Genomic DNA, 25,158 nt, shown 5'->3' on the forward strand with positions numbered 1-25,158 from the left:
TTCCATTTGAGAATAAAAGACGTGGTGACCAGCCTCACGCACTTCCAGTTCGAAACGCGTCAACAGTAAAACATCAATTTATTTTTCTCGCTCTCTGAAAGCACCATGAGAACACTGCAAAATGAAATAAAATATCTTAGAGGCTGTGTGACGAGCTCTTTCGTCAAGGTGGTTGAGTGATTTACACGTCTCTGGCTCGTTTGATGTCCTCACCACTTCCCAAAGCACTCAGCCCATGAAGTATTTTTAAACTGTCGTCATTGTTGCAGGGAAGCACAGCAGCCAACTGCGCACAGCAAGATCCCATAAACAGCAACGCTATGATGAGCGGACCATCCAACATGGCGCTGCTGGTCTAGGGTTGAATGTTGGCCAGGGCCGCAAGGCAGCTCTCCCCAGCTCCTGTTCAGAAGCTGTGCCGAGGGATCTCTTAAGTCTACTGAATGAGCCAACTGGTCTCCTGCCCAATATCTCCTCCTAAAGACAGAATGTTCAGCGGTGCCGCTCTCCCTTGGCGCTACTTTAGATCATCAGGGCAGATCTTGTCCCGAAGTTTTGTGACTTCAAGGAGAAATTAGATATAGCTCTTGGAGCTCAAGGGATATGAGGGGGAAGGGGATATTGAGTTTGATGATCAGCCATGGTCAAAATGAATGGCGGAGCAGACTCGAAGGGCCAAATGGGCTACTCGTGTTTCTATTTTATATGTTTTTAATTTGATTTGATTTAATTTATTATTGTCACATGTATTAACATACTGTGAAAAGTATTGTTTCTTGCGAGCTTCACAGACAAAGCATACAGTTCATAGAGAAGGAAACGAGAGAGTGCAGAATGTAGTGTTACAGTCATAGCTAGGGTGTAGAGAAAGATCAACTTAATGCAAGGTAGGTCCGTTCAAAAGTCTGACAGCAGCAGGAGGAAACTGTTCTTGAGTCGGTTGGTACATGACCTCAAACTTTTGTATCTTTCTCCCGATGGAAAAGAGAATGTCTGGGGTGCACGGGGTCCTTAGTTATGCTGGCTGCTTTGCCGAGGCAGCAGGAAGTGTAGACAGAGTCAACGGATGGGAGGCTGGTCTGGAGTGGGATTTAATGAGGTGCGGAGCAGTGCAACTTCTTCCTGTTTCAGGACCCCAGTGTCAACATCAAACATTACCAAGTCTGATACAGGAAAAGAAGTGCTTGGATCAGGTTCCCCTTTTGCTATCTCAGTCGTGTGCCTCACCCTTGGAAGAGCTTCCCCTAATACACCAGAGTGTCGTTTTCTCTCCATTTCCCAGATCAACTGTGTATTGGCCCGACTTTGAGTGGGGCTACCAGTTGTGTTACAGGCTGGTGCCTACAGAGAACAAAACTGAGACTGACAAGCTGCATTCACGTGGAAAGGGGCAGCACGCTGGTTGGCACTGCTGCCTCACAGTGCCAGGGACCCGGGTTCAGTTCCAGCCTCGGGTCTCTGTCTGTGTGGAGTCTGCACGTTCTCCCCGTGTCTGCGTGGGTTTCCTCCGGATGCCCCGGTTTCTTCCCAAAGTCCAAAGATGTACGCGTTAGGCTGATTGGCCATGTTAAATTGCCACTTAGTGTCAGGGGTCAGTAGAGTAAATGAGTAAGGTAATGGGAATAGGGCCTGGTTGGGATTCTGGCCAGTATAGACTTGATGGGCCGAATGGCCTCCAATTGCACTGTCGGGCTTCTGTGATTCTATGTGAACCCAGACAGCCAACTACGCTGGGCTTGATTCGAAGATGATAGCCCAAAAACTAACCCACACGCTTCCTTCTGCAAAGTGTGCTTCACAATGTGCCTGTGCAAATATTTTTAAACAACCTAGTTTATAAGTCATTACCAGTCAGTTTTCCTGTGCAGCAGCTGCTCTGCAGGCCAACACTGTCTGCAGAGCAAGATCCCACCGGCAGGAAAGGAGACAGATTATTGGTTAGATGTTGGTTGAGGTGTTATTATTCCAGGCTGGAGATGTCGACAGTATCAGCCATTGTGTTAAACAAAAACCGGTTCTTGCTTCCAGGTCAGGGACAACAGCCAGGAGCCCTGCGGCCGTCTGTCGTTCCTCAAGGAACCGAAAACTTCCAAAGGATTACCACTGGCAGCAATCTGTAATCTGAACATTACCTTGCCGGCTCACAAAAAAGTATGTGGAAAGACTTTAATAACCAGGTCTTCTTTTGAAGGAAGATAAATGCCTTTAGCCTTTAATTTGCTAAACACCTGCCTGCTTTAGAAGTTCGAGACTGTTCATTTGTAAGACCACACTGTGTTCTTTTACGATGTTGTTCATCTCTAAAGCCTGTTTTCTAGATAACGGTTGTGGTTTCTTTATGAAGCCCTTGTGCTGGCTGGTAACGTAGAGTCCGACTCTGTAGCATTTTCCATGATTTGTTGTTGACTTTGTGTGTGTTTTATTATTTTCTGTAGATGAAATGGTTTGATTTTTGCTGGCTTTGGGCCTGTTTTGATCTTGTGCTTGCCTTTTGTGCTCCCAACTGGGTCCTTTTCATATCCTGATCTTTCTTTTCCCTGCTGTCCATTGTAATGCTCCCTGTCTCTGCAATGCTTCTTGGGACCATAAGGAAACCGAATCTGATCCCGATGAAGAGGTAAAGGAAAGTGAAATCTGCTAATCTGTCTAAACGCAGTGATGACTATTAAGTTATTGCAGGAGCACAGTTAGGGCAACTGGGCTGAGTCAATCCTGACAGCGGTAGGACCCCACCAAACATCCGAAACTGAACCTCACTGGATTGGGAAGTGTTCTAATTTTTATTTTGCAGTTCTGGAATCGATTAGAAAATCTCAGCGAGGTAAATGCGTGGGGTTACAGGGATAGGCCTGGGAAACATGTTCTGCCAGAGAGTCGGTGCAGACTCGATGGGCCAAATGGCCTCCTTCTGCACTGTAGGGATTCTATGATTCCATTTCTTGTGATCCCCCTGCAGGATGGCACAGTGGTTAGCACTGCTGCTTCCCAGCGCCAGGAACCCGGGTTCGATTCCAGCCTCGGGTCACTGTCTGTGTGGAGTTTACACGTTCTCCCCATGTCTGCGTGGGTTTCCTCCAGGTGCTCCCGTTTCCTCCCACGCTCTAAAGATGTGTGGTTGGGGTTGATTGGCCGTGCTAAATTGCTCCTTAGAGTCCAGGGGGATTAGCAGGGTAAATAGGTGGGATTAAGGGAATAGGGTGGGATTGTTATCGATGCAGACTCAATGGTTGAATGACCTCCTTCTGATCTGTAGGGATTGTATGACTTTCTTCAATTCTGTTCAGTTTTCCCAAAGGGCTAAAGCATTCAGAGGGTTAGGATAGCTGCTTTGGCATAGTACCCATCCCTGTGCCCTAGAGTATCTGATGTAGCACAATGCTGAGTTTTTATTGGAGAGGGGAGAGATTAATTCATGTTGAGGGCCTGGGTCAACTGCTATGACTCAATAGTTGCATCACCGTGTGCCTGTTTGTGATGGCAATGAATATTCTCGTGTTTCTCGTGCTGGAACAGAATCCAAACCCCATCCTGTTAGTTGACTACCCCCACCCCCGAGATTTAATTAGCCGTGCCCCTCCTATGTCAACGTTAAACACCAGAATATTTGTTGTTGCTGTGTACTAAAATCGGTTTTCGACTCACTTTTGAGAAGATGCATTCAAAATTATCAGTTGCATTTGTACTAAAACCAATCAGTTTAACCATCTCGGAAGCTAACACGTACTTGCCGTCGCGTGTTTATCAGAAATAACAAGACTGCTGACTGTAATTGTGAGCCTCGTGCGATATCTGTGTCAAGGACATTTTGTAGAAATGTTTGTCTGCGTGTGGTGTGTGCATGTGTTTTGAAATTCCATTCATAATTTTGTCCGTGACATGATCATTAGCGTCATACTGTCAGCAGCCCCGAGAACCCCTCAATGATGCAGCAGTGAGGTCTCGTCACAAACACACGAGGCACGTCTGAGTGTTAAACTGGTATTTCAGCCTATGTATTCGGGGGCATGTGACTCACGGCGTGGGGTGACCTGCCCAGGGAGCTGCCCCTACAGCCACCCGAGAGCTGGAGTGCAAGAAGTGCAGTTCATCGTAGGATTCTACAGTGCAGAAGGAGGCTATTTGGCCCATCTGCACCAATCACAATCCCACCTAGGTCCTATCCCCATGCATTTACCGTAGCCAGTCCCTCTCACAGTAAGGGGCAATTAGCATGGCTAATCCACCTAACCCGTATATCGTTGGACTGTGGGAGGAAACCAGAGCACCCGGAGGAAACCCACGCAGGCACGGGGAGAATGCGCAAACTCCACACAGTGACCCAAGCCAAGAATCGAACCCAGGTCCCTGACGCTGTGAAGCAGTAGTGCTAACCACTGTGCTACCGTGCTGCCATTAATAAACTCTCTTGTTCCTGAGGCTTGCTTTTCCATGTGACTTCTTAGGAGCTACCACCCCAGGTAGTCTCAGACATAACAGCACTGGATTGCCTTCTTTCATTGGGCTGTTAGGTGTGGCTTTGCTTTCCTGGAAGCAGGAACTGGCCTTACTCTTGCAGAAATGCAGTTCCACTTGGCCAAATGTGCCATCCTGACCTTCCCAGGTGGCAACAACGCAACACCTGAAAGAGGAGATAGTGGCAATGTTCCTGGATGTAGATGGTGGACAGTGAGAAGTAGGGGATGATTTGACTGGGGTGGCACAGCGGTTAGCACTGCTGCCTCACAGTGCCAGCGACCCAGATTCAATTCCGGCCGAGGTCACTGTGTGGAGTTTGCACATTCTCCCCGTGTCTGCGTGGGTTCCCTCCGGGCGCTGCGGTTTCCTCCCAGAGATGTGCAGGTTAGGTTGATTGGCCGTGCCAAATCGCCTCAAGTTTGTGGGGAGGAGCAGGGTAAATGTGAGGGGTTACGGGAGTAGGGCCTGGGTGGGATTGTGGTCGGTGCGGATTTGATGGGCCGAATGGCCTCCTCGTGTACTGTCGGGATTCCAGGGCTGCTAAATTAAGATGTCGAGGAGCAGCACGTTACTTCAGTCGACTTTTGATGTCGCAAAATTGTGTTAGGAGGAGAGGCATTGTTGACCTGTGAGGTGCGAGTTTGGGATAAAAATGACCAAAATGGCTCCACGTCTTTCTTCCAGATCGAGAGAGCGTCGGACCGCCGCCAATCTTTTGCATCTCTGGCGCTACGTAAGCGCTACAGCTACCTCGCTGAACCTGGAATGAGTGAGTTCATTCTCTTTTAAGCTCGGTCAATAATGTTGGTATTATTTGCCACTTGTTTATGATCTCAATTTTGAAATGAAGCACGTGAATAAAGGAAATGTGTTGTATATTTTACCATCGTTGCCTGTCTGTATGCAAAGCAAGACCCAACTTTGATTTGCAAACTTCCACTCAGATTACTTTTCCCATCGCATTTCATTTTTTTTTGGTCTATATATATTTATTATAAATATGATTTGCTGCTTGAATTAAAGTTGGTTCCATGCTGGTTGCGATGCACGCCTTACGTGTCTGAAGCTTTTTTTAGTTTCCTGAGCAGTGACCCCGATTAAAAATGAAAGATCTTGCTTGCCCGGGGTGAGTCGCTGCTTAATACAAACACACTGAAGCATCCAGGCACCCGTCTCAGATTTCAAGGAACTATTGACTGTAAGATGTCGCCGGGAACACAAACTGTGGTTAGGCTGCTTGTTAGAGAAAACGAAAGAAGGTTTGCATTTATATCGTGGTCTTTCACAGCCTCAGCGTATTATACCTAGTGAAGGACTTTGGAAGTGTAGTCACTATTGTTACGTAGACAATGCAGCAGCCAACATAAGCACCGCAATATTGTTCCAATGAGATAACGACCTGTGTTGTTGGTCGAGAGACAACTGTTGGCCGCGACTTTATCCCATCTGTCTGAAATGTTGCCGCAGGATCTTTCACACCCGCCTTGGTGAGCTGACACTGCTGCCAGTTCGATGTTATGTCCACCCGTGCCACTGCAGCCAGAGAGTTCAGTGCTGTGTCCACCCGGGCGAGGTGCCCTGGAGTGTGCGCCTCGATGGTGTCCTCAGACCTCTGGGGTGAGGCTTGGACTCGCTACCCCCGCTGAGTGAGCACGACCACCGAGCCAGGCTGACACCGCGAAACGTTTGGTCAGTTTGCAAACCGTTTCTGAGAGCGGAACTTTCCCGTCCTGCCCACCGCGGGAATCTTAGCGGGCGGGACACGGACCGTGCAGAGGTCCGTTGGGCGGGATTCTCCGGCTTTCAGGCAAACGAGACTGGAAAATCCTGCTCCTTGTTTTGAACAGTAGTACGTTTTGCGTTGTGCTCGTGTCAGGAATAGGTCTGGATGCTGCTTGTCTGATGGATTGACACTGGCACAGGTTGACACGTGGTAGACAAAGCTGTTGGCTTCTGTGGGTCTACAGGTTCGAATTGGTCTTAACTTTTTGTTTTGCTTTGGCCGTTCATTTGCTTAGCAAGAAGAAAGGGCTTCCAATTGTCACGATAATAGGGCAAAAGAGCTCAATATTTCAGATCTTTCCGTTGGCGGGTGTAGATTAACAGCACAGGGGGAGCTGAGGAAGGGCAGTGATCAGGGTGAGTGTAGCTTTGTATCTTTATTTATAATTCTCACCATCTGTTTCATGTTTTGTGTTTTGTCTCTTCATCTCCAATTCTCGACCCTATTTTTTTGTCTTTTCACGTTGAGTTTGCATTGTTTTGATTTGCTGCTTCTTGGTTTCCTGGTTTGGTAACCTGTCGTAGAGATAAAGCAAAACAAATATGAACGTTCCTCTCTGGATCGGGTTGTTCAATCAATTTTCTCACAACTGTACTTCTTTTTCAACAAAAAAAAACATTTTGTACTTTTTCTTCTAACTGTTTAACCTATTCACTGACCAATTTTTTTTTCTCTCTCTGGTCTCTCCGTTTCTTTAATTTTTCTCGTTGATTTTCTTTTGTTTCTGTACTTGTTTGGATTCTGAAACGTTTAAGAAATCATTGAACGAAGTTCAGGAACCACCAGGTCTCTCCCCGCACCGTATTCATACAAGCCGGTCTTTTCGACGAGGCCCTTTCAGTCCTGGGCAGCTGCCCCCATTTCGGTAGCCGGACAAGTGAAGTCTGGGATCACGTCTCCATCGAGTTCAACGTCCAACACGCCTACAGCGTCCCCCTTGAAGTCAGTTTGGTCTGTCTCTTCCTCACCCATCAAATCCACCTTAGGAGCCTCCACAACCACCTCAGTAAGATCCATGAGCGATTTGGCCTCTCCAATTAGATCATTTAAGTCCTCACCTTCACCTATAAAAACGGTAGTGACACAGACTCCATACTCTGTCAAATCCGCCTCCACTTTGAATTCTTCACCAGTGAAAGCGCCCGAGTCTTCCTCCGCCAAAGGATTGGCGTCTTCGTTGTTTTCCTCGCGGTTGCCCCCGGCGACGACGGCAGGGCTGCTGCTGGAGAGATCCTCGATCACCATGACGCCGCCAGCCTCCCCCAAAGCTACGGTGAACATGTACTCCTCCACCCTGCCCTTCAAATCGGTCGTCACCACCGCGCCCACCGTGCTGACCTCCTCTCTGAAGTCGGGATCCTCTCCTGTGAAGTCTATCGTCGACGCTGCCCAGGGCCTGCCCCCGGCGCCGTTCTCACCTTTTAAGTCCGCCATGTCGTCGAACGGCCAGGTGACGGCCAACGGGACGATATCGCCCATCAAGTACTCCTCCGCAGCCGCCTTTTTCTGCAGCCAAGAAACGGGGTCCTCGCCTGAGAAGACAGCAGCCACTGCGCTGGCCACCAAAGCCATCTCAACCGTGCACGATATAGTGGAGAAAGGGCACACGGCTCCCAGCACTGTCCCGTTTACCCCTCTCAAATCCATAGCGCCTACAACTGCTCCTGCTTTCCAAAGTATCAGATTACCCTCTGCGGGGTCCTTGTATTCTTCGCTGAGATCTTCATCTGTGACAACCACCTCTGTGACGTCCTCCACTATAACCGTGCCAGTGTATTCTGTTGTCAACGTCTTGTCGGAACCTCAATTGAAAAGACTCCCCGAGACCACGCCATTAACCAAATCGGCTGCCGCGCTCTTGTCGCCAATAAAATCCCTGACCACGGAATCACGCACGCAGCCGCAGTCCCAATTCACCCGGACGCTATCCCCGCTGAAATCCTCCCTGTTTCTTGCTCCTTCAGCGCTTAAACTGTCTTCTGCCTCCTCCTTGTCTTCCAGTCAGGAAATCTTGAAAGATGTGGCTGAGATGAAGGAAGATCTGATGAAGATGACCGCCATCCTCCAAACGGATTCCGCCAGCGAGAAAGCCTTCCCGTCCGAGGTGTCCGGCAAAGGAGGGAAGAGCGAAGATGAAAGCGAGGAGCCTTTCAAGCTCGTGGAAAAGGTGAAAGAGGACCTGGTGAAAGTCAGCGAGATTCTGCAGAAGGACGGATTGACGGAGAGTAAACACGGCCTCAAAGGAGCGCAGACCAACGGAGACCTTTCAGGAGAAGGCGAATGGGTCACCTTCGACTATGACGACATTGAGGAAGCGAAGCAGAGGGCCAGCGAGGAGTTTGGCAGTTATGTTCACATGAAAGCCAAAAGTGCAGGCGAGAAGGACTTCAGTTTGGCGAGGGTTGTTGACTATTTGACAAACGATCTCGGTATTGACGCTTTGGGAAAGATGGGCGACGGTAAATACCGCCAAACTGATGTCAGGAAGGAAGGTGAAGAGAAGATGTTCTCCAAACGAACTCATAAGCCCGCAATGCCTTTGCCAGAGCATAAACTGAAGATGCCTCCGCCAGCCATGCGCCCCTCTGCTTCGGAGAAGGAACTGAGCAAACTTGCCGACGCGATGATGGCGACGGAAGCCATCTTGGAGTCACCCGACGACTTTTCCCAGCACGACCCAGATAAGAGTCCCCTGTCGGACAGTGGCTTTGAGACCAGGAGTGAGAAGACCCCTTCCGCTCCCCAGAGCGCCGAGAGCACTGGGCCCAAGCCGTTGTTCCACGACGTTCCGATACCTCCAGTCATTACAGAAACACGGACTGAAGTGGTCCGCGTCATTCGAAGCTACGAGCCTTCACCGGATGAAGCTCAGGAGTTCAAAACAGACGGACTGCCTCCGTCGGCAAGTCCGGACGTGTTCCCGAAAGCGGAAGAGAAACCCATTGGGTCGATCAAGGACAAGGTGAAAGCTTTCCAAATTAAAATGCAGTCGGACGACGAAGATAATAAATGCCTGAAGACCAAAGAGGTGCGGGTGAAGGAAGAAACGCACATTACGACCACCACGAGAATGGTGTATCACAGCCCCCCCAGCACCGAAAGCAATGCCAGCGAGAGGATAGAGGAAACGATGTCCGTTCGTGACATTATGAAAGCTTTCCAGTCAGGTCGCGACCCTTCCAAAGAACTGGTGGGACTTTTCGAGCACAAGTCCACCGTTTCTTCGGAGAACGGCAAGGCTGGCGAGGCGCCCTCGCTGTTCCTGGAGAAAGACCCCAGCTTGAAGCCCAAGGTGGAACGGATTATTGAGTTCCACGTCGAGAAAGGAAACAAAGTGGAACCGACCGAGGTCATCGTGAGAGAGGCCAAAAAGCACCCCGAGAAAGAGCTCTTTGTTAGCCAGAGGGATTTTCTGGGAGAGGGCGAAGGAAGGGAGGCCAGAGCCTTTCCTGAGAAGCTCGAGGTGACGTGTCAGGACGAGCAGGGCCAGCAGGAGGAAGAGGAGCTCACCGCTGAGGAGTCGCTCCCGTCCTACATGGAATCATCCCGGGTGAACACGCCTGTTTCCCAGGACGAGGACAGCCGGCCGAGCTCCGCGCAGCTGCTCTCCGATGACTCGTACAAGACGCTGAAGCTTCTGACGCAGCACTCCGTCGAGTATCACGACGACGAGTACTCGGAGCTGAGGGGGGAGTCCTACCGGTTCGCCGAGAAAATGCTGCTCTCCGAGAAGATGGACGTTTCCCACTCCGACACGGAGGAATCGGCCACGGAGCAGCCTCGGGTCTTCTGCGCCGACTCGCAGGTGATCGGCCTCTACAAGCGCAAGAGCGAGGCGGAGAAGGAGCTCGCCGACCTGCGCAGGGTGGCGCCCGAGAGCCTGGCGCAAGGCGGGGCCCAGGACGGCCCCTACGAGAAAGTGGCGGTGCTGCACTACCCGCCCGAGCCCGGCAGCCCGAAGCACGCCCTGTGGATGCGTTTCACCGAGGACGCCCGCGAGGGCGGCCGGGAGAAGCTGATGTACGAGGACCGGGTGGACAGGACGGTGAAGGAGGCGGAGGAGAAGCTGACCCAAGTGTCGCAGTTCTTCCGCGACAAGACGGAGAAGCTGAACGACGAGCTGCAGTCGCCGGAGAAGAAGCCGCAGCGGAGGGAGCCGCGCTCGGGCCTCAGCTCCGCCAGCGGCAGCCCCGAGAAGCTGCGTCCCGCCGATGGCCCGCCGAGCGAGGACTGGGGCCAGGAGAAGCAGGGCGAGCCCTGCCTTCGCAAGTACTCCGTACGCGCCGAGGAGAGAAGGGCGGCTGAGTCCCGGGCGGCCCGGAGGGCCTGCCTCTCCGACGACGCGAAGGACCGAGTGAAGAAGGGGGAGGATCCGCCGCAGCCGGCGCTCCTTTGCAAGCCAGCGAGGAGCAGTCCCTCGCACTCCAAACCCGAGGCGCAGAGGGGCAGCGAGCCCCCGCCGCAGTACGCCCACCCCCGCGAGCGAGGGACCCCGGACGACCGCGGGGACGGCAAGCTGAGAAAGTTTGTGGGCCCTGTCGCACAAGGTGATGGTGAGGCCAGAGTGAGCTACTTCGAGAAGGGCCCCCAGGAAGGGCAGCAGGGCCTTCCGCTCAAACGTGTGCACGAGAGCAAGCTGCCCGTCTACCAGTTCTCCCTGAAGGAAATCAACCAGAAGAAGCTGGAGCAGGCCGCGGAAGGGGCCATCTCCACGGTGAAGGAAGTCCACGCCAGCAAGCTGAAAGAGCTGAGTGGGCTTGGAGGCCTGAACGTCGGCACAGAGCCCGTGGTGCACCAGAAGGTGGCCGAAATCGCACAACTTTCCCAATTTGCGGCCTCCGTTCCGAAGCAGCTGATCTTTGGATCGAAAGGCAGCACGCGGCCGTCCGAGAAAGACGCAGCGGTGGCGAACAAAGAGGCAGAGCCCCAGATAAAATCGGAGAAGGAGAGGAAGGTCTACAGGACTTGGGAGAACTGCGGGAATTCCCATCATAAATCTCATCGCGACAAGCTGACGCACGTGCTGGTGCACGATAATCTGAAGGAAAACAGCACTGTGCACCTGGAATTTAACACCAACGGGCAGGAGAGAACTGGCCCCCCCGCGACGGAGAGGGAGCTTCTGTCAAATACTCGGCCCTCGGTCAAAGAGATGCAGGAGGCACCGTTGACCTCGCCCTCCAAGAAAATGATTTACACGGAGCTGGTCGGCAGGGACGATGTTGACCACCCGGGCGAGCTCCTGAAGGGGAGGAGTGTGAAGAAGGAGAGTCCGTCACAGATCCCAGTCAGAATATCGGAGGACAAATCGAAACTAGCTTCAAAGATGCTCGAATGCAACGGCGACCAGGGCAAACCCCACAAGCCGGAGCTCATAACCAGCGTGTCCAACGTGACGCTGAGCCGGATTAGGCAAGGAAAGCAGCTCTTTGAGGCGGCAGAGACCAACGGCCAGACCAGTGGCTCCAAGGACTGTCACCCGGGCGGCCGCGGGAATCACACGGACGTGGGCAGTCGCCAGGAGGAAGCGGAGACCTCTCCGGTCAAGTCCCCCGACTCTCTGGAGTTCAGCCCTGTCAAAGATGCGTCGCTGAGTGAGTTCTTCGACCGGAGCCCGGTTGAGTATTTGGAGAAAGTGGCGCCGCTGGCGAGCATCGAAGGATTTAAAGAGATCAAGACTCTGCCCGTCTATGTCAGCATCGTTCAAATGCGCAAGCAGGAGGCTGCGGCCCCCCACCAAGGAAATTTGAAAAGAATGATCAGTCAGGAGAGCAAGACGGTGCAGGAGACGAGGGGTACCTTTTACACGGTTAAACCCCACAGGCAGCCCTCCTCTCCGCAGGGTAGCCCAGAGGATGACACTTTGGAGCAGATATCACTGATAGAAAGTTCTGGCAAAAGCCCCCTGACGCCCGAGACGCCCAGTTCAGAGGAAATCAGCTACGAGCTCTCCTCCCAGTTGCCGACCGTGCACGGGAAGCCGAGCCCCATCCCGGAGGTTTCCGAGGAATCGGAAGAGGAGGAGCTGGCCAAAGCGGCCTCCGTTAAAGAGGCCAGCGGCTTCGCGGGGAGGACGAGCGAAGGAAACGGGAGCGAGAGGCGGCCGAAGGACAACCGCGTGGCCTACATCGAGTTCCCCCCACCCCCGCCCATCAACACCCTGGACGCGGAGGCGCCGGTGGCGCGGAGGAGCGAGTACCGTGCCGCCGCCGCCACCATGGAGGACGAGCTGGACGTGGTCGAGCTCAACCTGCAGGAGGAGCACGACAAGCACTTCCTGACCGAGCCCGTCATCAGGGTCCAGCCGCCCTCCCCCACCCCGCCCGGCGCCAACGACAGCGACACCAGCAGCGACGAGTCCATCTTCCAGCCCGCCCCGCTGAAGAAGTACACCTTCAAGCTCCACGACGACAGCCCCGCCGGCTCACCGAGACACAAAGCCAAAGGGCAGCCGGGAGAGGCCGACGGCCCCCGGGACGACGACGACGAGCTTTCCCTGGACGGCACCTCGGAGAACGGTGCCCTCCCAAACGGCAACAACGACCAGTCGGTCACCGAGTGCTCCATAGCCACCACGGCAGAGTTCTCCCACGACACCGACGCCACGGAAGTCGATTCCCTGGACGGATACGACCTGCAGGACGAAGATGACGGCTTAACCGAAACGGACTCAAAACCCTTGAATCAGGGAATAGAAACCAAGATGGATGTATGGGTGACTGAAGGGATTTTGAAACAGGGCGATCGCTCCTATAGCCAGGGTAAACTTGCAGTGATTGAGGAAGAGGGGAAGGTAGGCGCTGAAGAAGAAACATCCTTGCAGTCTAAAACTCAGACTGCTGAAAAGAAAGGCGAAGGGCAAACTGATGGTAAACCAGGACCCGAGATCTTCACCTTGGAAGGCAGGCATCCTGACAGAACTCGGTTTAATGATACATATTTTAGTTACAAACTAGAGGAAGAATTTGCAACCCCGTTTAAAACTGTTGCCACCAAAGGCCTTGACTTTGATCCATGGTCTAATGGCCGCGGGGACGATGGCGTCTTTGAAGCTAGGTTGAGAGAGGATGAGCAAAAAGCCTTTGGCTTAGCAGTAGAGGACAGGTCCCAAGCAACAACACCAGATACAACCCCAGCCAGAACCCCAACAGATGAGAGCACTCCAACTAGTGAGCCTAATCCCTTCCCATTTCATGAAGGGAAGATGTTTGAGATGACTCGCAGTGGTGCAATTGACATGAGCAAGAGGGATTTTGTTGAAGAAAGGCTCCAATTTTTCCAAATTGGTGAGCATACTGCTGAAGGGAAGTCAGGGGACAAGGGGGAGAGGGTTAAAAACACACTCGTAGACACAACACTGCCTCAGTCAGGGGACAACACACCTGAGGCGCCAGTAGAGACACCACAAGTTGAGCATGAGAAAGGCCAGGCTAGTGGAGATGGCCTGGAAATCCTACCCACTGACCACCCAACGGAAAAGTCCTCATCGGCCATTGCTGCCAAAGTTGATCCCAAATTACGCACGCCAATTAAAATGGGAATTTCCGCTTCTACAATGACGCTGAAGAAAGATATGGGTGCAGCCGAGGTGGTGGATGTTAAGGCTGATACTGTGCTGTTAGATTATCAGGTTGCAGAACATACAGTCTTAGAGATTGAGCCCAGAGCTCCGAGTCAGGAGTGTGTCAGACAGAGCGAGAGGGCAGATTTACCGATAAGTAATTGTAATCAGAAGCTTGGTTCCCCTATCCCGGGCGCTGACTGCGCTCAGGACAGCAGTCAGCCTCAGGCCAGACCACCAATTGAACCGGCCATCCCAACAAACGAGAGAAACCCGGCCCCCTTGGCGAGCGAAAGAGTAAAACTAGATAAGCAGAACGCGGAGCCGGTAAAAAAGCCCAAATCGAGACTTCCGGTTAAAACGCCCGTGCCTCTTTCATCATCGGCCCCTCAGAAAGAACAGAAGTCAGCAGCAGGCAAGGCGAAACAGCCTAGAAAGAGTGAGTTAAAGGGGAGAGCGCAGCCACCCAAGTGTTCCGAGGCCAAATCTAGACCGCCCGTTAAAAATATTGACAAATCTAATTCAACCACGATGGCCAGTTGTCAGTGCAGCTTAGGACAGGGTGAGAAAGCAAAGTCAAAGCAGTTCTATTCCAGACTACCAGTTAAGGTAAGGTCGAACACTGCCGCCAGTAGACCGGTTAGAGCGGGAAAGGGACAAGTGGGTGAGGTCTGTAAACATGCGGTTGACTATTTTAAAGGGATTAGCGGTGAGGCGTTTAAACTGGTGGACCAACTTGCCGACGAAGAGCAGAAAGTGCAGTCAGAGATCCCTGGTGATGAAGACAGCCCGCCGAGAAATGCATCCTTATCAGAAGCCGGCCTACCTTCCATTACATCGCGGTCTCCTAGAGATTTGAGACCAGAGGCAGCGCCTTTAAAATCAAAGGTTGAAAAGGTCTACAGTGAGACAAGGAACAGTAAAAGGACTGGTGGGGAGGAAAGCAGTCAGGTTTCTGGGCCTCACGTGGCCCGCATCGCGGAGATCAAGCCTAGTTTGTAAAATTTTCGACTTGTTGATCTTTAGTGCATGATTATTTGTGATTGCCTGTGGCGTGATTTCCCCCTTAGCTGCCATATCGTCATTGTCGTTGTCTGTGCTGTCTCGTACCCTCCCCTTCTTTACTCCGACGTAATCCCAGTAGCCTTCACTTAGTCAAGCATGCCGACCGACTCTTAGCGGAGAAACGTGAGGTAATGTCCACTCTGCCGCCCTGCGATTTATATGCAAGTCAGACAAGCAAGGTGCAACACTGGTGCCTCAAGAACTTTCATTGTAAATTAAAAAAAAAGAGACATATAATTTGTTCATCACCTCTAGTTACACGGCATTAACTAAATTCTTGGGTGTTTTCAGCATGTTTAGATCCATTATCAACATTGCACCGTGATGTTATATAATATTGTACGTTTAGTGTTTCTGAGACTTTACCTGAGATCCGTGGTAGGATTTACATTTGTGTAGCTCACTAGGGGACACTCACGCAGTACATAATAGGGGCACGAGTAGCTTTCTGACCAAGATTTTGATGTTGTGTGTGCAATGCGGAACGGTGGTCTAATGTAATATTTGAAACCACAGGTCCCCAGAGCCCCTGTGAGAGGACAGATATAAGGACAGCCATAGTAGCAGATCACCTGGGATTGAGCTGGACAGGTAAGACACAGTTCCATTATCCTTTTATACCCTAGAAAAATAAAAAGCATCTCCTTGACTTGCTGGGACCAGAAGTACGTGTGGAACCATTATAATATAACATGGAAGTTTGGCTGCTATTTAGAGTGGTTGCAGGTGGCTATTTTGCTATAAAGCATTCGTGATCCTTGACGTTATAAATAGAGACATGGCGTACAAATGAAATAAATTACCGTTAACCTTTATAAAGGAATTGGATAGGTCTCAGCTGGAATGCTGTATTCTGTTCTGGGCACTGCATATTAGGCTAAGCTCTTTGTGATAGTCTACTGAATTCCTGGGATGGTAATAGCGATGCAGGGCTTCAGAAAGACTAGAAAAATGTGCATTAAACTGAAAGCGAATTGCCGCGGATGCTGGAATCTGAAACACAAAACACCGGAAAATCCCAGCAGGTCCGACGACATCTGCGCAGAAAGAACAGAGCGAATGTTCTGAGTCAGGGTGACTCTTTGTCAGGGCCCTGGCAGAGGCCCAGAAATTTGTCAGCCCAGCTGGCATTCAATTGTTGTTCAATTATCTTACTAATTACTCAGCTTTAAGGCACGTTCTGATTTTGAAACAAAGGATCTTTGCGCAAGAGGTTTGCAAGAATGGTTCCAGGGATGAGAATCTCCAGTTATGAAGATAGTTTGGAGAAGTCCTTGGAAGAGAAGAAGGCTAAGAGGGGATTTGATAGAACTGTTCAAAATCTAAAAAGCTGTGTCTTATAGATAGCTTCAAACAAAACAGCATTCTGTCACTCTGAGACCAGAATGTCAATCTGTATTTGATCTTTGTAACTTGACATGGACTGGCTCACAGGGAGGACAATTGCCCACTAAGTCAATTAGATAATAATACAGCAGAGTAAGCTGCAGCTGTAGATTTCTTCACAAACTCTTAAAACCCATAACCAGCTAAAGTCAGACTTCTCTCTCATTTTTTAACCAATCTTGCGTTGAACACCGTCTTTGGAGAAGTGTGAACATTCAGGTTAATATGAAACGTGGGCAAAGCCATCTGTTGCTACTTACGTCCAATATTACACCACTGTTTCCCCAGCATCATCTAGGACTAGAGGGCACAGCCTCAAGATAAAGGGGGGGCGGTTTAGAATGGAGTTGAGGAGGAACTTCTTCACTCAAAGGGTGGTGAATCTCTGGAATTCTCTGCCTGTTGAAGTGGTGGAGGCTACCTCGCTCAATATTTTTAAGACACGGGTTGATGGGTTTTTGGTAGGCAAGGGGATTAAGGGTAAGAGGGGAGAGGGCGGGAATGTGGAACTGAGCCACGACAGATCAGCCATGATCTTATTGAATGGCGGGGCAGGCTCGAGGGGCTAGATGGCCTACTCCTGCTCCTATTTCTTATGTTCTTATGTTCTTATCTTCAGTAGCTTTAGCGAGAGAGAATGTCTGGTCAGAGTCGGAATTACAGAATTGTTATGGTGCTGAAGGAGGCCATTCAGCCCATCGTATCTGTACTGGCTCTCCAAATGAGCATTATGACTCTGTGCCATTCCCCTGCCTTTACCCAGTATCCAACCTGTTGTTTCCATTCAAATAATGGTCCAATGCAGGTTGAACCTGCCTCCGCCACAATTCCAGACAGTGTATTCCAGAGCTGAAGCATTCGTTGTGTGAAAAAGTTTTCTCTCACGTCACATTTGCTTCTTTTGCAAATCTGTGCCCTCTCGTTTGTGATCCTTTTACGAGTGGGAACAATTTCTTCACCCCTCTGTCCAGCTCCCTCGTAGAGCCTCCGTGCGGTGGGGGGATGTAACGGGTTCCCTCGCAATGGTGGAGCAGAGTGGGGACAGGAATTCACAGAAAACTGGAGTGAGAGCAATGGTGGACTTGGGCTGGTGTTTTTCATTCCTTTTTAATATAAGCAGAGTCATCATTAATTTCCTCACTGTAACTCGACATTTGACTTGCAGACAATGGCTGTGTTACAAGACGGAACACAAGAAAGTCACTTTCTCTGTGCAATTATTGTCCTTCCAGAACTGGCGAGGGAACTGAACTTCTCCGTCGATGATATCAATCAGATCCGGGTGGAAAATCCAAACTCTCTAACAACTCAGAGCTTTATATTGTTAAAGAAATGGGTCCTTCGAGACGGGAAAGATGCTACAAGTAAGTTAAAAGGAGACGGAAGTAATGTGTGTGTGTGTGTGTATATATGTGATAAAAACCCGATACACAATTATAAATTCTCAGCAGATATCCAAACTACCTTTCAAAAATTACAATCGCGTCTGCTTCTGCCATCCTATCAGACTCGATGGTTTCAGCCGAGGCTCACTTGTTGCGCTGTAAGAACTCTCTCCATGAAATTTTGTCCTAGCAGTACCTCGTGTTTATCCAATCAACTCTTCTCAATGTTTGTAAAATGCGCCAATAAGAAAAAATGTTGGATAAAGTACCCTCCCTGTGATTGGTCTGTTGACTGGAATGACATGAGTAAGCTCAATGGGTTATGTCTCTCATCCCTGAGATCAAACATCAGGAGAACATTTCATTACACTGTCTCTAACCCCATCCATAAATGAAAAATCCGTGTAGGTTTCCTCCCACAGTCCGAAAGATGTGCTGGTTCGGTGCATTGGCCATGCTAAATTCTCCCTCAGTGTACCCAAACAGCTATCAGAGTGTGGCGACTAGGGGATTTTCACAGTAACTTCATTGCAGTGTTAATGTAAGCCGACTAATAAAAATAAACTCCAAATCTAAAGACGGGAATACTATGGTCAAAACCTTGAGTGGCTTTGTAATTTTGGCGCTGTTCATGTTGTGTTCATCACAGAATCATCATAGAATCCCTACAATACAGAGGGAGGCCATTTGGCCCATCGAGTCTGTGCCGACCACAATCCCACCCAGGCCCCATTCCCATAACCCCACATATTTATCCCTAATCCCCTGACACTAAGGGGCAAATTAGCATGGCCAGTCAATCTAACTCGCACATCTTTGGACTATGGGAGGAAACTGGATTACCCACACAGACACGGGGAGAATGTGCAACTCCGCAGAGACAGTGACCCAAGTCCCCGGCGACGAGAGGCAGCAGTGCTAACCACTGTGTCATTGTGCCGTCCTAAAATGCAGTTTTCTGGAGATTCCAGGGTTTGAACTGGGACCTCACACATGCGCTATAGCACTGTGTCTGCATCCCCAAGCCCTGTTGGGGAGGTATTTCCTTCATCTCAGCCTGCAGCTTCTAAACAGCATCATGACAGTACCCTGTACCTGGAGAATGGAGGGGCTCTGTACAAGAAACAGCCCAATATGCACAAGTACCAAATATGATCTGCTTTCCTTGTCTGTTTGTAGGGTGCACATCATTTTGGAAATGGCCTCTTACTCTTTGCAGTGAATAGGTTTTAATGTCTGAATAATAAATATATGAATATTAATCAAATAAACCACATTTGTTATTTTTAACAATCAGATTTCCAATCCACTTGGATATGGAAATATTCAGGCAAAAAAACCGCCTGCATGTGGACAACCATCCAATAATTTTACTTTACGTTCTTGTCAGACTCAGGTTAATTCATTTATTTAAAATAAGACAGATTATCGACTATATTTCTTTGCTGGTTAATTTGGACTGGGAAAGTAAGGACATTTTAAACCATTAAAGAAACGCAACACATCTCAACACCAGTGGACAGAGATATTTGAAGAACGCTCAGTGCTCACTATCAGCTCTTTCTGTGCAGTTCAGTTTTTATTATTTTGGATGGATATAGAATGTGAATTGTGACTTTTTCCTCGTATCTTTCACCCTCTTGATATTCCCTCTTTGTGTCATCAGGGTGAATATTTTTACCCAGTAGCCCCTAAAGCACTTGTTGCACTGAAGAATCCACATTTGACCTGGTGTCCATTCTGCATTTCATCGTCTGGTGTACTTTCACTGAATTTTAATGATTCAAATGATATCAAAGGATGGCAGATTTCCCAAGGGATCAACTCTGAGCACTGCTCAGTGGGTGTAAAATCACCATTGGGCAGTTTGTATTCTTCCCGAGTATTCAGTGGGTTTCCGGTGAAGGGATTGGGTTTTATTGTTTGTTTATTCTCAGAAATTTGAAACTTTCCAAGTTAACTTCCACATCTCCAAAACACAATGATTCCCACATAAGCTGCTGGTTGGAGGGAGTGATTCCAGCATCACTGCCTTCACTTCCAGGAACTTGGCTCACACATCAGAGATATATCTGCCTGTGTTAGCAACCTCCAGATTTACCCTCAAACTCCCTTCAACAGCCCCCGTAATCCACCCCCTGCCCCCCACCCTGCTGATATCCTTCATGCCTGCACCCCTCCCTCGTTCCCACCCCGCTCCCGCCCTGCTCCCTCGCTCCTGCCCCGCTTCCTCTTTACTCCCCCGCTCCCTCCCTCTCTCTACCCCCACTCCACCCCACTCCCACTCCCACTCCCACTCCCACTCCCACTCCCACTCCCACTCCCACTCCTCCCACTCCCACTCCCACTCCCACTCCCACTCCCTCTGGTTTTGCTGTTATGATTGTCCTTTATCAGAACACCAGCACAGTCTGTTTGAAATGTTGGTCAGTAGGGGCCTTCTGGAGGTGTCTCCTGCTGGAGTGAAAGTCTAATTTCTTTGATGAGTAGTATGGCCCCGGTGAGAAGGTAAGTATATTGATGGACTCTTTACCGGCTGGACATGCTGCTGTTAAGGATGAATTTAGTTCTGTTAACGAGTTAGAAAGCAGTGCTGGACCTGATTGAGTGTTTTGGACCATGACGCACGGCCAATGTATTTTTTTTCCTTCTGCAGCTGATGTCCTAAGCAAAGTCCTGAAAAAGATTAACCGAATGGACATTGTGACCTTACTGGAAGGCCCAATATTTGACTACGGTAACGTGTCTGGCACAAGAAGTTTTGCTGACGATAGCTGTGTCTTCTTGGATCAATCGGACGGTAACTTCACTATCTTTTCTCTCCTGTTTGAGGGATGGTTCTTGTAAAGAGCTGGTAAACCCCATTGATCGTTTACGGCATTGCTCCTTGGTGATGGCCTCAAAATAGACGCCAAGATAAAGAAAAGCCCAGTGCTGCTGACAGCAAGCCATTATTGATAGTGGAGCTTGCTCTGATTGGAATTTGTTACTGGGTGTGGACATGCTGTAGTGTAGATCTCAGAACATTAAGCTGCTGGTGCAGAGCTTCCTGCTCACAGGGTGTAACAGAGGTTATAATACGGAGGACACACGTTTCCACTTGTTCAACTGACAGAACAGGGAGTAGCGTGGATGCTCCAACCTCCACTCTTTGTGTACGTTCCAAGCGTGCAGAGCTCTGATCAGAAGGCACCAAGATTTAATCCTGATTTCAGCCGTGATGTTAATGAGTGTACGGTGCCAGGGCCCTTACCTTTCCGGCCTTCGTTTCTGCCGTTTCAGTTTTCTTCCGGTTGTTTTGCACAGATCCGACGTCTCGGTCGTAGCTTCTTCTTCTTTGCCACTCGTCCTCTCTGAACCTGCCTGGCACCCTTCTCCTGTGCCGAGATCCGACCGTCTCTGCTGCTCTCTGTGCTGACCTTGGGAAGCTCTGCTGATTGTGCTCCTCCTTGCTCATGAGTAAATTGGATTTCATTTATTGTGCAACTCCGAAACCCATTCTCGACCTTCCTGTTCCCCAACTTTTATATTGACCCCTTCATGTTGAGGCACAGTTTTGATTGTGCGATTATTATTCCTTTGTGTACAAGCAATGCCGATCATTTACTCTCTCCTTTCCTTTTTAATCAATATGCTTATCTGTGCGATTGTGACCAAGTTCACTAAAATCTCCTCCAGTTGCAGTCAGCTTGGTCAATAAAATCTAATGCTTCTGAACTATTCTCATAGTAACATCCCTTTGTATCTTCCCCCTTTCCTCACTGTCAGTCCTTCACCTTCCCCCTTGTCTCGCTGTCGATTCCTCATTGTTTCCGATTGTACTAGAAGTGTGTAGTGTTATATTTTATGTACGCTTTGCAAATCCGAGGACTTACCCAAATTGTTGGGTGAAAGGTCAAGATGAATGATAGGCCATGTTAGTTTGAAAGAGCTTCTGGAATGGATGCACGGTTATTCATGGGACAGTGTTAACCATGGGAATTGGAATGGGTACACGTACCTGGGCATCGGAATGTGTACACATACCTGGGCATTGGAATGTGAACGCATACCTGGGCATTGGAATGTGTACACATACCTGGGCATTGGAATGTGTACACATACCTGGGCATTGGAATGTGTACACATACCTGGGCATTGGAATGTGAACGCATACCTGGGCATTGGAATGTGAACACATACCTGGGCATTGGAATGTGTACACATACCTGGGCATTGGAATGTGAACACACACCTGGGCATTGGAATGTGTACACATACCTGGGCATTGGAATGTGAACACATACCTGGGCATTGGAATGTGTACACATACCTGGGCATTGGAATGTGAACACACACCTGGGCATTGGAATGTGAACGCATACCTGGGCATTGAAATATGTACACATACCTGGGCATTTGAATGTATACACGTACCTGGGCATCAGAATGTGTACACGTACCTGGGCATCGGAATGTGTACACATACCTGGGCATTGGAATGTGTACACATACCTGGGCATTGGAATGTGAACACATACCTGGGCATTGAAATATGTACACATACCTGGGCGTCAGAATGTGTACACGTACCTGGGCGTCAGAACGTGTACACGTGCCTGGGCATTGGAACATGTACACGTGCCCGGGCGTTGGAACGTGTACACATGCCCGGGCTTTGGAAACTAGATGTTACGTGCAGAATAAATATCTCCAATTGTTTCCATTTAAACATTGTGTGAAGGGTTTGAGTAAAATGTGGCAGTAATTTGCCAACAATAATAACAGGGCTTCATCTTTAACAGAAAAAACATGTTCCAGCACCCTTCACAGGAACCTAATCAGGGAAAGATTGATGCCAAGCCAAAAATTTGTTCATCGGGATGGTGGTTAAAGAAAGGAAGGTCTGAAAAGCTGAGGGAGAGATGGAAAGGTTTAGAGAAAGAGTTCCGGACCATAGGGTCTAGATGGTTGAAAGCTTGGCTGCCAGTGATGGGGTGAAGGGTGTGGGGTATCAAAGGGTGACGTTGGAGATTAGGAAGGAGAAGGGACATGGATTGGTGCTTCAATGTTACCCCCAGGCACGTCACGTTAAAATGCCTCCACCTGGCATCAATCTTGCCATTTTCAGTACGCAGACCAAAATTCGGGTTATTCTGACACATACAGTTTGACCAGCCAGTGAAAAGCAGAGAGGCAGTGGTCACCGGACAGATGATGAGCTGCACTGAGGAGAAAGATGAAAAGGGCAGGTCTCAACTGGACGGGATTGATGTGACACTGGGCTAATGGGCAGAGGCAGGGCTGACAGTCCAGCATCTGGGAAACTCTCCTGCAAGGATTCTAAATTGCCCCTTAAGTGTCAGGGGGACTAGCGAGGGTAAATGCACGGGGTTATGGGGATGGGGCCTGGGTGGGATTGTGGTTGGTGCAGGCTCGATGGGCCGAATGGCCTCCCCCCGGCACTGTAGGGAATTCTGTGACTGACGGAGATGAAGCACGCAACATGTGGCTTATGGCCACATTGACACGGGGGGGGTTCAGGGGGTGGAGGGGGCAACTCCGAGCATGAAGAAAGATGTCCCACATCAGCCAAACACAATGTGGGCATGGCTCACACGCAAGACCCATGAGGTCTCTGCAGCTGCCCATCCTCAACCAAGCCAGGAACTTGAAAATTGGCTTTGACATTGATTGGCAGTACAGGCAGGATGTTAGCCAGGGGGAAAGCACTTGCAACACCACCGTCAAACGCTGTCCTCAGGCACTGTCACGAATGAGGTAGCTCGGACTGGAACAAGACCTCTGTGTGGCAGAGTGGTGGAAGCTGAGGGGTCTCACACCTCGGGGCTTTCGGGTGACCTGACCTTTTGCGTTGGTGAGCACCCGAGGGACTGTCTCGACGGACCTTTCCCTCCATTTGTACAGCGAGGCAGGCAAAGCAGAATGAACATGGCCTCTCATTCATTGGCGAATGGAAAATGTCCAATCATTTGCGAAGCAGTTTTTAATTACGCCTGCCCGTGGTATTCATTTCAAGGAATCACGCTGCCAGATTGGATGATTTATTTGATAAAATCAAACCTCGTTGAATGGAATTTCTCTCCCCCTCTGCAACGAAACCAATTTGAAAGAGCAGGGTGGTTGATTGCAATGAATCAGTGTGATCAAAGTTCCAAAAGGCTTTTAGATTAATCGCCCATCGATGCGTTGTGTAGTTCACAGTAATGTTTATTCATCTACGTTGAGTAGTTTCATGCTACCATTGCCTGTTACATTCCTGCCATGTGTTAGTGCATGTTGTCTGTAGCTTGTGCCATTGTGTTTTACTCACTCAGGTTGCTCCTCCATCCACTCGGAGCTGCTGACACCAGCTGGATTGCGCTATTTACCTCCCACCCCCCTCCGAAGTGACGATTATTTTAGTAATTTTTCTAGTCTAGGATCATCCCCCTCGAGCCCCCACCAGCCAGCCCTGTCTCCAATACTGGCCGCCAAGGAAACGTCACTCGAAGCCGATGACACTGCAGGACAGGGCCAGGCGGATGAGCCGCTGGGCACTGAGTCTGAGCCTGAGCCTGAGCCTGGTCTCCAGGTCACAGAGGACAACACCGACCTCCTTGCTCAGCCCTCCAGTAAAATCCAGCCAGAGGAGCACAATCAGTCACTGGAGGAGGAAAACGCAGACAGACAAAGGTCATCTCCCCACCAAGCTCAGCAAGAGGATAGAGGTGGTGTGTCTGACACTGAGGAGATCGGAGAGTTCAAAGTAAAAGCCCCAGAGGCTGTTGAACCAGGGCGAGGGTCCGAAGGTTCAGATGATGACGAGGACGCGACAGAGGAAGAAATTCTGAGTCGTCATCATGCTCCAGATTCCCAGAGAGAATCTTTTACAGTTCCAGGTTGGCACAGTGATGCATCCAGCGTTGAAGTGGAACCACCAACCCCAAGAAGTTGCAACTTAAGCATTGATAATCTGGATGAAGATAACGGCAAGTAAGTGGGACATTCAATATTCTTAAAGATTCTGGGGGTGTATTGAGATGGGAACTGATGGGGGTGTATTGAGATGGGAACTGATGGGGATGTATTGAGATGGGAACTGATGGGGGTGTATTGAGATGGGAACTGATGGGGGTGTATTGAGATGGGAACTGATGGGGGTGTATTGAGATGGGAACTGATGGGGGTGTATTGAGATGGGAACTGATGGAGGTGTATTGAGATGGGAACTGATGGGGATGTATTGAGATGGGAACTGATGGGGGTGTATTGAGATGGGAACTGATGGAGGTGTATTGAGATGGGAACTGATGGGGGTGTATTGAGATGGGAACTGATGGGGGTGTATTGAGATGGGAACTGATGGAGGTGTATTGAGATGGGAACTGATGGGGATGTATTGAGATGGGAACTGATGGAGGTGTATTGAGATGGGAACTGATGGGGATGTATTGAGATGGGAACTGATGGGGGTGTATTGAGATGGGAACTGATGGGGGTGTATTGAGATGGGAACTGATGGGGGGGCGTATTGAGATGGG

The 25,158-nt window shown here is 49.8% G+C and overlaps 1 protein-coding gene across 10 annotated transcripts in view; it reads left to right on the plus strand.

Annotated features, from left to right (window-relative positions):
• The window catches only part of LOC145354308 (ankyrin-3-like), a 736,920-nt gene that overhangs the window by 684,090 nt on the left and 27,672 nt on the right, over positions 1-25,158 (plus strand). For 7 of the 10 annotated variants that reach the window (XM_080205431.1, XM_080205432.1, XM_080205433.1 and 4 more), the window contains 7 exons: positions 2,029-2,151; positions 2,591-2,617; positions 5,140-5,224; positions 15,381-15,455; positions 17,483-17,614; positions 20,292-20,435; positions 23,953-24,610. In XM_080205431.1, the coding sequence (XP_080061557.1) occupies positions 2,029-2,151; positions 2,591-2,617; positions 5,140-5,224; positions 15,381-15,455; positions 17,483-17,614; positions 20,292-20,435; positions 23,953-24,610 (1,244 nt within the window). Of the gene's footprint in view, positions 1-2,028; positions 2,152-2,590; positions 2,618-5,139; positions 5,225-6,993; positions 14,794-15,380; positions 15,456-17,482; positions 17,615-20,291; positions 20,436-23,952; positions 24,611-25,158 lie in introns of all 10 variants that reach the window. The other 3 variants (XM_080205439.1, XM_080205435.1, XM_080205438.1) reach the window with 2 other exon arrangements.

The sequence above is a fragment of the Carcharhinus amblyrhynchos genome, chromosome 17 (genome assembly GCF_965287045.1).
Source record: "Carcharhinus amblyrhynchos chromosome 17, sCarAmb.v2.hapA, whole genome shotgun sequence".
Classification (NCBI taxonomy): domain Eukaryota; kingdom Metazoa; phylum Chordata; class Chondrichthyes; order Carcharhiniformes; family Carcharhinidae; genus Carcharhinus; species Carcharhinus amblyrhynchos.